Source organism: Astyanax mexicanus, chromosome 13, assembly GCF_023375975.1.
Source record: "Astyanax mexicanus isolate ESR-SI-001 chromosome 13, AstMex3_surface, whole genome shotgun sequence".
Classification (NCBI taxonomy): Eukaryota; Metazoa; Chordata; class Actinopteri; order Characiformes; family Acestrorhamphidae; genus Astyanax; species Astyanax mexicanus.
This window is the reverse complement of record NC_064420.1, coordinates 3,699,896-3,714,924: the sequence shown is the minus strand read 5'-3', so window position 1 is coordinate 3,714,924 and position 15,029 is coordinate 3,699,896. Positions and strand designations below refer to the sequence as shown.

The window sequence follows — 15,029 nt, the reverse complement described above, 5'->3', positions numbered from 1 at the left end:
CCAGAGAGAGAGCAAGGCCAATTGTGCTCTTTCGGGGCTCCGGCAGCTGATGGCAACCTGCATGATCAGGATTCGAACGAGCAATCTCCCAATCATAGTGGCAGCACTTTAGACTGCTGGATCACTTGGAGCCTAGCACTGAGAACTTTGACAGTGCACAGGTAGTTTATTAAAAAATTATGTCTTTAAATTATGAAAGTCGAATGACGAGCACAAATTAATAAATAGCATATGGGAACAAATTGCAAAAAAATTAATTCTGTGGAAGTGCATTAGGTCCCACTTTATAATAAGTGTCCCTAAGTACTATGTAGTTACACGGTAACAATCCATGTAACTACAGTGTAACTACTGATGAAGTACACATTGTTAGAATTTAACTACAGAGGTACAGGTACAAGTAAAAATTAACCTTAATACACATGTGTAATTACATAACCTGTACCTCTGTAGTTAATCTGTAACACTGTGTACTTCATCAGTAGTTACACTGTAGTTACATGGATTGTTACCATGTAACTACATAGCACTTAGGGACACTTATTATAAAGTGGGACCATGCATTAATTGCAGCTTTTTTTTGTTCTTAATAGAGTATATTTGTAATATTCATGCATTTCTACAGAATTAATTTTGCAATCTGTTTCCCTGTCTTACTTATTCATTCGTGCTTGTCATTCAACAAGTTGGGTTGTACGTGTGTTGGGGATTTGCCTGTGTTAACAATTCATTGTGCCAAGATAGCAATAAACATTTGACTGTTGATGTATGTCTAGGTTGTTTTCAGTCAGTGGTGCACCTGTGTTTTCTGTTGCCAAGATAGAGTTAGAAATTTGCCAGAAATTTACCTGAACACGTCTTACTTCCAGACCACCACGCCCATCAGTGTAGATACAGCATATCGTCGCTGTCCAATGAAAAACACTTATCTCCAAAACAGCAACTTTACAGCAGAGTAAACTTTCAGGGGAAGTCAAAGTAAAAAGAGTTTATTTCAGGTCATTTTGAAGAGTTCCTATTGGTCCGTTCGTGAAGAAATTTTGGCTCAGTGTTAGGGACAGTTTGTCTGTTCAAACTATGTACCAAGCTAGAATTCGACAAAAATGGAGATAAGTGTTTTTCACAGGACAACAACGATATTCACAAGCACTGATGTTATTTAAACAAAGGAGCTGCAAGGCAAGAAAATAGACTGTTGGCTAGATAGCAATAAGCATGGAAACGCATCTAGTAGGGTGTAAGAAGGCCCTAGGTCTTTTTTTTTTATTTTTTTTTTAGGATTAGATAATATCTAGTAGTCTAGAAGCACCGGTGGTTCCGTTTTCTTTTATATGATTATCGTCATCACAGGTTGAAATAATAGGTTCACCACGCTGCCCGTGTCCTGCTAGCTGTCTGGAGCAATTAGCGCTATTACTTAAAGAGCTTATAGCACCCGATCTGACAGCGTGTATTAAAACTCAGGTCACAAATAGAGAAGTCAGCCCCCTAAGTCGTTGAGATATGCCGCCTCATGCCTCGTCCAGCCAGGCATAAGCAGGCCTCATTACACAGGCAGCTCCAGATTAGAGCTGATTTAATGAAATACCAATGACCCTTAAGGAGAAGAAGAAGAAGGAGAGAGAGAGAGAGAGAGAGAGAGAGAGAGAGAGAGAGAGAGAGAGAGAGAGAGAGAGAGAGAGAGTTATAGGGCATATAATTGTGTGTGTTTAATAATGTGCATATAGAAATATGATTATTATACTATTATACTATACACTGACCAGCCATAACATTAGCACAATCACTGATCATATAGGGGCATTTTCTAGTCCTGTATCTAGTCCTGTTATCCTCCTTTCGGCCTGTTCTTCAATAGTCAGGACCCCAAAGGAGAAATAGAGAGAGATAGAGACCACCACAGAGCAGCTATTACTACTATTATTATTATTATTAATAGTATTATTTGGGTGGTGGGTCTTTGATTCTCAGCACTGCAGTGATTAGCACTGATTAGCATTGTGGGGGTGGTGTATGAGGTGTTATAGTGTGTGTTGAGCTGTTGGTACAGTTAGTGAGTGGATCAGATACTGCAGCAGTGCTGCTGGAGTTCTTAAACACTGTGTTTAATCATCACTCACTGTCCTCCACTCTATTACACACTCCTACCTACAGCTGGGTATCAAAGTTTAATACCAAAAAGGCACCGACCAAAATGTCTCGGTACTACCGAATATCGAAATGCATAAAAAAATTCAGTGCCTGTTTTGGATACTTTCCAAGAAATGCAGATCATTCAAATTGTCCACACACTGCTTCTGCGCTAAAATCTCTCAGAAGCTCATACTGTCTCTCTCTCTCTCTCTCTCTCTCTCTCTCTCTCTCTCTCTCTCTTTACTCTGAGATATTATAATAAAGTACAAAAAGCTCAAGTCTGCCAGAACTAAACCACACTACTCCTCATTACTGTCCCCTCACAATAATACAGGGAAATTCCAGCATAACATAAATAAAATATATGTATTATATATTTGTATATAATTTAAGTTATATTTATATAAATATAAAATAAATAAAATAAAATAAACCATGATTTTAGTTCATTTTTAAGTGACTGACACCACTAATATAATCTAATTTTGCCAATCGAATACTGATGTTCCTTAAAAAAAACTCCTAAAAATTGAAATGCATCCAGTAATATGCTTCAGAAAAAAAAAAACTGTAGTTTAGGCAGTTTTTGTTCTTAATAAAGCGTCAAAATTATGCTCACCATGCTCACAATCCATTGTGTGACAATAATTATCACTTTTTAATTATTTATTTTTTTTGGTTGCAATTTGGGTATCGGTACCAAATTCACGTTTCAAATTGTAAAACAATTCCCAGCCCTCTACTAACCACGGATGCTCCAACTGTGTAGATAAAGAGTGTCCAAACTTTTTTTGTTGGGGGCCAGAAGGAGAAATATATTTGAAGTCACGGGCCACAGACTCTGTATTAAAACAAATAATGAAATATACCACTTTAAATAATACTTTTTTCCTGATTACTTCATTTACAGATCATTTTTTTTACTTCCTATCTTTATCTTTGACAGTGTTGTGTAAACTAAGATTTTTCAAATTGATGTTTCATTTCATGATGTCGTTTAATATTAAATTCCTTAATTACGTCAACTTTTAGACTCTTTGGCCCGTTTTTCTGCGCTAGAAATGCGCACTCTCTCCACTTTTAGACTCTTTGGCCCGATTTTCTGCGCTACAAATGCGCACTCTCTACGCTTTTAGATTCTTTGGCCTGATTTTCTGCGCTAGAAATGCGCACTCTCTACGCTTTTAGACTCTTTGGCCCGATTTTCTGCACTACAAATGCGCACTCTCTCCGCTTTTAGACTCTTTGGCCCGATTTTCTGCGCTACAAATGCGCACTCTCTCCGCTTTTAGACTCTTTGGCCCGATTTTCTGCGCTACAAATGCGCACTCTCTCCACTTTTAGACTCTTTGGCCCGTTTTTCTGCGCTAGAAATGAGCACTCTCTCCGCTTTTAGACTCTTAGGCCCGATTTTCTGCGCCTGAAATGTGCACCCTCTCAGCTTTTAGACTCTTTAGCCCGTTTCTGACACCTAGCGTTCAAACTTTGAATCTCATATTATAAAAACCTGCTTAACAGCGGGCCAACTTTCATTCTATTTCTAAAATACCTCGCGGGCCGCTCCAAAAAAGGAAACGGGCCGCAAATGGCCCGCGGGCCGTAGTTTGGACACCCCTGGTGTAGATAAAGTAAAGTCAGAGATAGAAGCTTTAAATTTGTTGCTGAATGTGTGGAGAATTTCCAAACCAAAACTGTGACAGTGACTAGATAAGCCAGATACTGTTACACTACTTACACAAAGACGTGTTTGCGGAACGAATGGGACAAACTAACACCTGAAACACTTTATCACTTGGTATTTGATGGAAAGATTCATGTAATAGAGGTGTATGTGTAAGCCTATGTAGAACAATGTGTGTGTGAGAGAGAGAGTTAAAATGCTCAAAGGCTTTTCCTGATCCGAGCTGTGATTGGGTATTTGCACACACCGTGAGTGCGGTTCACACGCCAAGGTGTCGAGGCGGGAGCTGAGGCTGAGTGGCCCAGAGGAAAGTGAAGAAATCCAGGAGAAACTGAAGAAAATGGTGCAGAAAAATAACAGTAAGTCAACTGTCTGACTCTGACTTAGCGAACGTGTGACTCGAGCTATTTGAATCAGGTGAATCGTCGTCTCGTCTGATGTGTAATCGCTGGTGTTTTGACACCTTCTTAACAGTTAAGCTCTGTCTTGTGTCGCTTTCATCCGAGAAATCTTTCGCTTCCTTACTTTTAATTATCGCAGACCATTTTATTTCATTAAAATGCCTTTTGGGTTTTTTAGACTCTTAGACGTTTACTGTAGATAACTGGTGAAATTTAATGAGTGCTTGAGAGCTGAGTTTTAGTTAATGTCAGTTTTTCTGATACAAAATCAGACAATATACACCATATACATCATATCAGAACATTATGACAAACCTGCTTTTCTCTATACTCATTGCCTACCTTATATTATCAGCTCCTACTTACTAAAAGTTAAAAAATAGGCTAACAATGATAAGCTAACAAATGTTACAATTTACTGTACAAGTTACTGTACCTTATACACTGTTTAAAATCAATCATTAGTCCAGTAAACTTTGTCGTTAAAAGGATAAAATTTTACCTTAAATTATACTATTATACTTCGCTAACAACACTAGCCCAATTCTCCAAGCTCGATTGCCGTGAATGCTAATGCTAATGCTACCAAGCTGCTAATGCTGCTTTTTGTTTAAGCTTTTATGTAAAAATGATTAAAACTAATGTGCAACTTTTTCATAAAAATAGTGAAACACTTTTGCTACCTTAACTTATGTGCAAGTTTAACACAATAAATAAAGGGCAACATTTTTGCTACCTTATTATTTAGTAACGTCAGTTGATTTTTTTTTTTTTTTTTTGTAAAAATGACCAAAACATAATGTGCTGGTTTTTCATTAAAACAATATAGAGCAACATTTTTTCTTCCTTATTTGTAACTAATGTGAATTAATTTATTAGTAAAAAGGTCAGGAAATGATGTGCACGTTTTGCATAATAAATATAGGGCAACATTTTTGCAACCTTATTATTAACTAATGTCAGATTAGTTTTTTTGGTTGTTTTTGTATAAATGACCAAAAATTATGTGCTAGTTTTTTATGAATAAAAAAATAGTGCAACATTTTTGCTACTTTATTATTTGTAAAAAAAATATATACTGTGGGATATACTTAAAAAAAGGTGAAAAATGTCGCCCTACTTTTTTGGGTAAAATTAACAATAAGAAGGTCATCATAATATTCTGATATTACAGCACTGTAGGATTACTCCAGCATCACTCCAGACTTCTGGTCCTTCATGAATTTTTATTCAGTTTATTTCCTTCACTATTTCCACTCTTTCTAACATTTTTCCCATTTCAGCCTGTTGTGCTCGGCTGTGCTGTGCTGTGATGAAAAGCTGTGTTATGAATGAATGGGGCATTCTGTCCTTTCTTCTCTGTGTGCAGCTATTGTGCAAGGCTTCAGGATTTTCTGAATTACACAAACAGCCAGATTAGTTGCAAGATGCTGAGCTTCACTAAAACGAGGCCTGTCAGGATAACAATTTTTTGTGAGCGATATTTTGTCCCAAAAATGATATTGTTGCCAGTTTTAGACCACTAATTAAATAATAAAACACTAATAAAATAATAACAGAATTTTGTAACAAAGAAATTACTCTTTTTAATTAAATTTCCAATCCTGTTTATGCACCTAAATTTGGAGCCTGAAAAGTTACAGCTTGAAACAAAGTAGGTTCTAGTAGGTTCTTCAGTGTGTACTATGTATGCATACACATTGCAAAGTGCGGAGGCAGGGGAACCGTGGGTCTGCCCCATACCATAGGGGGCAGCCCCGGTCTGTCCCAGCTGGCATGCATTGAACCGGCATAAGGACCCTGATACACTGATGGTGAATGGAAGGCTGAGACAACAGGAACCTAAGAGACACTAAAGTGAAGCAACTCGGCCGTAACTATGTTTCTTTTAAAGGTTGTTTTGGGTGTTGATATAGTGCATTTTTCCTAAAAAGGTGCAGCCACGCCCACAGTCACAATATGTGTAAGTGCATTTTGTAAGTGCAAATACAAAGGACTATATCACGATTATTAAAACGATTGAGGTCATGTCCAAACCCTTCTATCTTGCTTTCTATTTTTTTTCATTTTTTGCAGTTCAGTGCTCAATCAGGCCGTACAGAGCCTCGGACAGGGACCCGGTCATCTCCTTGTTTCGCTTTGGCATCCTGGAGCACGTCTACCCGGCCTTCTTCAAAGCCATGTGCCACAAAGACCACGTGGGCATCGCGCTCAGCATCTCCGTGGCTGGTTATGTGTTGGGCGGAAGCTCTTACTGCATGGCTCTGTTGTTTGGTGGCGCTTGGGCTGCCTTGGTCTACTACTGCTGCCACGAGATCTACGACAGTTACCTCAGCAGGAAGCTGGATATGGAGATGGCCGACATCCAGGGCAGTTTTCTGGACAACCCGGTCAATAACTTCTGGGTGGCAGAAGCCGAAATCGACGGGCAGATCAAGGTCGCAGGGCTGCTGGCTGTAGTGGGCATGAAGTGCGGCCTGATGAACGACATGAACGATGGCTGGAATGGTGGCGCGGTGGACGTGGCATCTCTTGAAGGAAGTGCGGGGGAGGTGTTCAAACTGGTGGTCTCTTTTCCACTGCGGCGGAAGGGAATTGGCACCCAACTGACGGAGAAGGCAGTCGAATTCTGCAAAGAGCAAGGCCTCTCTCGACTAGTCATAGAGACAACTTCTGCTCAGGTTGCCGCCATCGCCCTGTTCCGCAAGCTGGGCTTCATTCAGACCTCCAGCCACAGTAGCACGCATGCTAACCGGTGGATCTCCAAACTAGCTCGTATCAACGTTCTCCGCATGGAGAAGTTCCTCTAAATTTGTAGCTTTAGGTAGTTTTCACACCTGTAGTTTGTAGAAACTGATTTCTGGTTGAATCAGTTAATTAGTTAATTGTTCACTTGCAGTGTTTTCCCCCCTTGGTTCAGTTTCACATAAGAAAAATTCTGCTGGAAAATAAAGAAAACTTCCACTGCACTTTAGACTTTAGACTTACAGTGGTTGGACAATGAAATTGAAACACCTGTCGTTTTAGTTTGGGAGGTTTCATGGCTAAATTTGACCAGTCTGGTGGCCAATCTTCATTAATTGCACATTGCACCAGTAAGAGCAGACTGTGAAGGTTCAATTAGCAGGGTAAGAGCACAGTTCCAGAGTTCAAAAGAGGACAAATAGTTGGTGCACATCTTGCTGGCGCATCTGTGACCAAGACAGCAAGTCTTTGTGATGTATCAAGAGTCACAGTATCCAGGGTAATGTCAGCAAGATACCACCAAGAAGGACCAACCACATCCAACAGGATTAACTGTGGACGCTGTAAGAGGAAGCTGTCTGAAAGGGATCCTACTGAGAACTCCTTTTAGAAGCTCTATTTTATTTGTTAAATTCTGCATTTGGTGAAGAATTGGAGTCCCTCACCAGTGAAGACAACTTAAGACACATCAAACTGCGTTATGCAATTTGAATTGACCCGTCAGACAGCCGCATGAGCCTCACCGGAAAGCAGTGTCATTTAGGAATTCTCCGTTGAGCCTCTTTGTCACTACAAATTTCATATCAAATAATCACTTCCCAGCTGAGATCATACATACAGGGCTGTTGTAAAATGAAACACTGTTTGAAATATTGCCAAAAAAAAACACATTAATGAACCAAAGTTACAAAGAGCGATCATTCAAACCTGTCACGAAGGACTAAACAAAGAGCTGAACAATAAACTATATATAAAGACCTGTTTTCTCTCTCTGTCTGTTCCAGAAAGTTAAATGGAGTTAAAGGAGAACTCTGGTGTAAAATTGACTTTTGTTGTAGTAAAACATGATAAAAAGTTCTTATCTTTAATGAATATCACACCTCCGTTCTCCCACAGTGTTCTGAGATCCAGTAATTTTAACAGTTTGTCCAACAAACACCCTTCAGACTGGGTGACATGGGGCATAATTTACTCTGATAAATCACTATTCCTCCATTTTACAGGGTTAAAGTAGCTCCACACCTCCTTGCTAGAATCTGGAGAGCCCCGACATTTAAAACGAGGTACTAATAACTTAAAAAGTGCACAAGAAGCTTGTAAAAAAAACTCTGATTACTCCTATAACGCTAGCTTCAGCTCTGAGTGCCGCCATCACTGTACTGATAATGACATAGACTCGTACAAAGACTCAGTGCTGAAGCTAGCGTTATAGGATGTAAACAGTGGTGTTTAATACATTTCTTGTGCACTTTTTAAGTTATTAATTAAATCGTTTTAAATGTGAGAGCTCTCTGGATTCTAGCAAGGAGGTGTGGAGCTACTTTGACTCTGAAAAATGGAGGAAAAAGCGATTTTTTAACTCCATAATTGGTTAAAAAATGAATTCTGTGAAGATTTAAAAAATTATACAACTAACAACTGCTTACTCTGTGAAGGTTACTGTAGCTTGTGTGTTTTTGATTCTTAATCCTGGATAAAACAGCTCTGTTTCCCCTCTGCCAGGCTATTAATAAAACTTTAATCCAGCACAGTCTTACTATACTGAAGCTTTTTTTGTTATTTATAGGTTTATGTTTGAGTAAAATGAACATTGTTGTTTTATTCTATAAACTACAGACAACATTTCTCCTAAATTCCAAATAAAGATATTGTCATTTATTTCATTTATTTGCATAAAATCAGAAATGGCTGAAATAACAAAAACGATGCAGAGCTTTCAGACCTCAAATAATGCAAAGAAAACAGAAACATGTTCATATCAAAAAGTTTTAAGAGTTTAGAAATCAATATATGGTGGAATAAACCTGGTTTTCATGCATTTTGGCATCATGTTCTCCTCCACCAGTCTTACACACTGCTTTTGGATAACTTTATGCTGCTTTACTCCTGGTGCAAAAATTCGAGCAATTCGGCTTGGTTAGGTGGCTGAAGGGTGAGGAAAGGTGCCGGGGTGGTTTAATGCAGGTTTTCTTAATTGTTTTCTTAATCAGCTGATATACAGAAATACAGAAAACTAATGTTTTTTTTTAATGCTTGGAGTGTTTTTAGGAGCAAACGAGTTTAACTAAAATTTAAACTCTCCAGTTCTTGCTTTGTATGTAAGGAACAGGAAGTGTACAAATTCAGAACTATAAGCTTCTTTTCAGAGGAATTAATGCCAGCTGACTATTTTAAGACCCACAAGCGTTGCCTTTAAATACTGAGGAAAGACGGCGTGTTAGCGAGCGTGGCTAGAGCTTTAAATTCTTGCTCCATGTGCGCTCATGTAGCCCTGGAGCAGCCGGAATAAAGAAAGCACTGTTCTGCATTACACAAGAGTCACTACAGCTAGTTTAAATCTGTGCTTCTGCTCACGGTTGGGTAAGAGTATTACACGTAAGACTGCGTTAAAAAAATGTAGGACTCTTTATGTGAGGGTCTCTTCAACTCAGGGCTCTATTCATATCTATATTTTCATTTATATATTTTCCCAGAAATAATTACCAGCTATAATCAGTATACCCTTGTGAAGGGGAAGTATACTTAAGAGCATTAAAAGTATATTTTAAATAGGTAAAGAAAACTAAAAAATCATTTCCCATTTAATATACTCAGTGAATGCAATGATGCACCATTTGTTCTTCTTGTCTTTTTTGTACTATTTTATTTTTATCCTGTTTTAAAGCCCAATGACATCAACCCACAGATGTCTCATGCTACCCGGCATCGTATTAAGAGTGATGTGGGCAGAGAGCGCCATCTACTCACTCTCAGAGAGAGCATGACCAACTATGTCTCCAGCAACTGATGGCAAGCTGCATCACCGGGATCCGAACCAGCGAACTCCTGAACATAGTGGCATAGTGACCTTAGACCCCTGGACCTTCCGGGAACCCCTATTTGATACGTTTGATGTCACACATATTATTACATAAGAGAAATGAAAAAGTTGTACACCAAGCAAAAAGTGCTGTGTCTAAGAGGGTTAAAAATATTAGCAATATTAGCAATATATAAATGTTATCAATATTACTGCTGGACCGAGAATAGACAACCAACCAGTGCAACCAAGTGTTAGCATCAAAGTCCTTTAATAGGGATCTATATTAGGGATAAAAAATATACATATATATATATATATGTATTATATATGTGTGTGTTATTACAAAGAACCTCAATTTTATTTTTTTAGTCCTTTACCAGTGCGAAAACACCTCAAAGCTTTCAAACCACACTGGAATTTAAAAAAAAAAGTAACGATTGCCTTTAAAGTATTCTTTCCAGGACTGAAGATTTCCCACCAAGGTCTGTGATGTAGGTGTCTGTTTTTTAATGCTATTTTTATTTTATATAAAGCTATGGCGTGATAATCACAATATAGCAAAGTAACAAATCAAGTCTACAGGTCTATGCTTCTTCAGTGTTGCAATGTTAATCAACATCATTCTGAACAGATTTCACTTAGTCAAACCTCCCAAAAATGCTGTACTTTCTCAAAAAATGTGGGGTTTAAATCGGACTTGGGCTCAAAATGATCGTGTAAGCTCTAAGTTTGATTTCTGTTTCTTATTTATTTATCATCATTTTTTTAAATTCAACTTTTAAATATTTTATTAGAACAGGGTTTTAAGTCTTAAGGTCTGGGTTGAGGACAAGGCCAAAGCAGGAAAAAGCATATTGATGTTTAAAACACTTTTTAAAAATGGAAATTATATTGACTTTTGTACATCATTTTGTTTGGCTTTGGAGTGAATAAAATATTGAATACCTAATATATTAATTAATTGATAAAATATTTCTAACATATATTTGGAACCTGAGTATGCAAAAGTTTCCCTAATTGTAGAATCACCTTTATATGAGCTTTCCTTTTCCTTTAAAGTGTGTGCAGTATTGCATTGAGGTGTGCATGCACACACACACAAAGACACACACACACACACATCACTAGACAAAGCACAGGCATCAATCATCCCTCCCTGAGTTTGTCAGATGGCATTAGACTGGAGGCCGGCCCACAGGTGCGAATCCAGCCAGGACGGCTTCTGCTTTAATGCCATCAAACCTGTTGTCATTCCGTTCAGACGGGAGTTAGCTCGGGGTAATGATTCAGATCATTGCTATTCCTCACATGCGCCAACGCAGCCTGTAAATTAATTGTTTAAATTGCAAATTATAGTTGCGGCGCATGCTGTATGGGAAAGGACAATCTTATTAGATAATGAAGTCAGGAAGGCAGCGCACATACATATCATCATCACTAGCATTCCAATAGCATTTACAGCAAAATACTGTTTAAAGCACTGGAGAGTTAATAGTTTCTAGAGCTTAGATCAGACCCAAAAAATCTGACCAGACTGCAAGTTCTGCCCAAGCCTGAGCCCGATTTAAACCTGACATTAAAATTGAGCTTTTTAAAGCCATTTCCGAGCTGTTTGAATGAGTATAATCTGTTCAGAATTATGTTAATTAACAATGCAACACTGAAGAAGCATAGACCTATTTAAGAACAGCTAAACACAGCACTGCAAGTCAAAAACGGACAAGGGGAGCTGCTTGATTATAACATTTTAACTTGTGCACTTGTTTTTATTTAAAAAAAAACAATTTTATTTGTTACTTGGCTATATCGTAATTATTATGCCATAGCTTTATATAAAATAAAAATAGCATAAAAAAAAACTACGTCACAGACCATTTTCTTGAGCCTGACCCAGTGTGTCAGTGTGTCTTTGGTGTCGCGAAGGCACAAAATATGATGATTTGTGCAGCCAAAAATGTGCAAAAGGCATGTACTAATTCTCTGAATTAATCATGGCTGTGTTTTGGGCGTAACGTGAAATAAACCAATCAGTGTGCCAGTCGTCATTCCTTTTAAGAGCCGGGTGAGCTCTGACTTTGGCACGTCTCAGCAGATACAGGATACTGAGCTGCGCGTTCACACTGTAAAGGTACACCAGCAGCTCATTTAAGGGAACATCAATGATATTTTATTCTTTATTTTGTTTATTGTTGAATTAAAAGTCAGTTGTGCACTTGCTTTTGTATTTTGGGTCATTGTCCTGTTGCATAACCCAACTACTACAGAGTTTCAGATGATGTACAGACACTTATTTTTATACACTTGGGAATGTTTCTTCCCCTTAATGATTTTAAGATAACCAGATCATTATTTTTATTATATATTCATTAATATTGAATATATATACTTTTACCAAGGTGTATGACTGAGGGTTTAAGTGAGACTCCAATTCCAATTCCAATTGTTTTGAAGCACTGGATATAAAAAAATTAAGCTTTTGTGTTTTTTTTTTATTTTGGGTACTCTTTGTAGCTTCTAAATTGGGCCAGTGCAGAAACATAATCTATCAATTTAAAGCACACAAAACAGAAAGAACACCACTTTCCCTCCCCAGCACACACTGCAGTGTTTCCATGTGAAATTAGAGCCAAATATGACATAATCGGGGCACAGGTACGGAGCCTCAGAGTAAATGAATGGGCCGTTCCGTACAGACCCATCATTTACCCCAGATTACAATCAAGACAAGGAGGCTATTCTACAGGTTGAGAAAGAGAAGAAATTCTCCGTAATGAACTCAGCCGCGAGCTCACGCACCGTCAACACCAGCCATGACACGCCAAGGCGCGAGCAGACTGCCAATTAGGACGGAGCTCTAATTTCACTTCACATCCGACGTGAAGGTGGGTATTGAAGTTGAGCGTTGCAGCGGCGCACATCAGACTGAGCGCGAGCCAAACGCCAGCCTTCTCCTTTGTGTCTAAGAGCACAACATACAACAGCCCCGGGGCTAACAGCGCTAGCGCTGCTACATATTCATGAGCGGCGTGTGTTGGCGTGGTCTGCTCGCACGTTTCACAAGCGCAGCGTGTAATCTGTTGTTGTTTCTGACTCAGAGTTCAATGAAACGCCCTGAAACCTGAAACAATAAACAGTAGATAGAAGAAGAGATTACTATAATTTGAATTTGATCAAATGTTGAAGAAATGTGTGAAAATAATAATAAAATAATAAAAGCGTCACTTTTGTTATGGTCGCGCACTGCTTTAACCCCTTAACAACCAGTTAGCAACCGTAAAGCAATAGCATAGCAATCATCAACATTGAAGTGAGCAAAGGGCGTCTCCTAGGTAAACAAAAACTGTAATTCTTAAAAAAAGAAAAATATTTCAAAGTCAAACGAGAGCTGAATGTTAATCTATACAATTTCTCTCCTTAAAACCAGTTATATGGGTGAGTTAAGCGCTTCCATTTATTTACAGTAGCCTAAGCTTATGTTTCGATATATCGACAATGACAACCTTGCACATCTTCGAGCTATCTGACTCTTCTCAGTCGAAGGGCTTGTATATATTGCACATTCCCTTTTTTAGTTTTATATATATATATATATATATATATATATATATATATATATATATATATATATATATATATATACATATTTTTTTTTTTTTTTTGCTGTTGCTTTGTTTAGGCGTCTTTTAAACTTTAAACTTGACCTCAAAAAATAAGAGCTGTGTACCGGCAAGAACCTGGTAAGGGATCTCAAAATGCACTTCTGAAGGATCTTAGTGTTCAGCAAAGTTCAGAGTCTTTCCAATTTATCTGTGAACTGGTCCAAGCAGGGACATTCACTACACATACATTGAGATTACTGCCTTTCTCAGACTATAAAATGCACTTAAAATCATTTAATTTGATAAAAAAAAAGGAGTCTTTTAATCCGATGTGCCTTATGAATGAATTTTACCAGTCAGGTTTTAAGTAGCAGTATATGGATGAGCATTATAAGGGTGAGTTTTCAGTGAAGGATCTCCAGCACTAAGGCTGAGTGCAGCAGCATTAGCATTAGCTGCTAACTGCAGCGCTAGCAGGTCACAAAGGATGCTTAACAGAGCTAGATTGAGGAACCCTGAGGTTTCCTGGTAACCCAGGGCGCTAACAGCTAGTGGTTCATCCCACATAGCTTGTTTTAAGACAGCAAACACGTAGAGACTACAGTCCAATCTACCCGCCTGTGAACAGCTAAAGAGCTAGTGCTGTGGTAAGTGGCTAATGCTAATGCTAATGCTGCTGCACCCAGCCTTAGTGCTGGAGAAACTTCACTAAAAACTCACCCTTATAATGCTTATCCTTATATTGCTACTTAAATCCTGACTGGTAAAATTCATACATAAGGTGCACCAGATTAAAAGGCTCCTTTTTTGAGATTTTTGAGAAAATTAAAGCATTTTAAGTGCATCTTATAGTCTGAATTTCCATGCTTGGACCAGTTCACAGATAAATTGGAAAGACACTGAACTTTGCTGAACACTAAGATCCTTCAGAAGTGCATTTTTTTTTAAGATCCCTGCTGCATTGAGTTTCACGCCGTCTCACCAGGTTCTTGCCGGTACACAGCTCTTATTTTCACAGTGTCTTTTTTTTTGCGACCCAGTTTGAGGTCAAGTTTAAAGTTCTATTAAATTCGTGTTGACTTGAGAAACCTAAACAAAGCAACGGCAAAAAAAAAAAAAAAAAAAAAAAAATATATATATATATATATATATATATATATATATATATATATATATATATATATATAAAACTAAAAAAGGGAATGTGCAATATATACAAGCCCTTCGACTGAGAAGAGTCAGATAGCTCGAAGGTGTGCAAGGTTGTCATTTCCAAACAGCAGGAAACACCATCACGTTAAAAAAACAGCCCCAGACACGACACCTGCTGAACCGCTCCTTTCAGCTCGGCAGCCAAACAAAAGGTCAGATTCCTGACTTTAATAGACAACATCCACCAATAGCCCTCAGATGTGAGACAAGAAAAGCCAGATCAGACTCATGCTGTT

At 38.2% G+C, this 15,029-nt stretch overlaps 1 protein-coding gene across 1 annotated transcript; it reads left to right on the top strand.

Annotated features, from left to right (window-relative positions):
• The first annotated feature begins 4,055 nt into the window (after positions 1–4,055).
• On the top strand, positions 4,056–7,937 carry LOC103027576 (N-acetyltransferase family 8 member 3). The gene is made up of 2 exons (XM_007243077.4): positions 4,056–4,173; positions 6,292–7,937. Exons 1-2 carry the CDS (start codon positions 4,155–4,157, stop codon positions 7,023–7,025), a joined length of 753 nt encoding a protein of 250 aa, XP_007243139.4. The 5' UTR covers positions 4,056–4,154; the 3' UTR covers positions 7,026–7,937.
• The last annotated feature ends 7,092 nt before the right edge of the window (positions 7,938–15,029 follow it).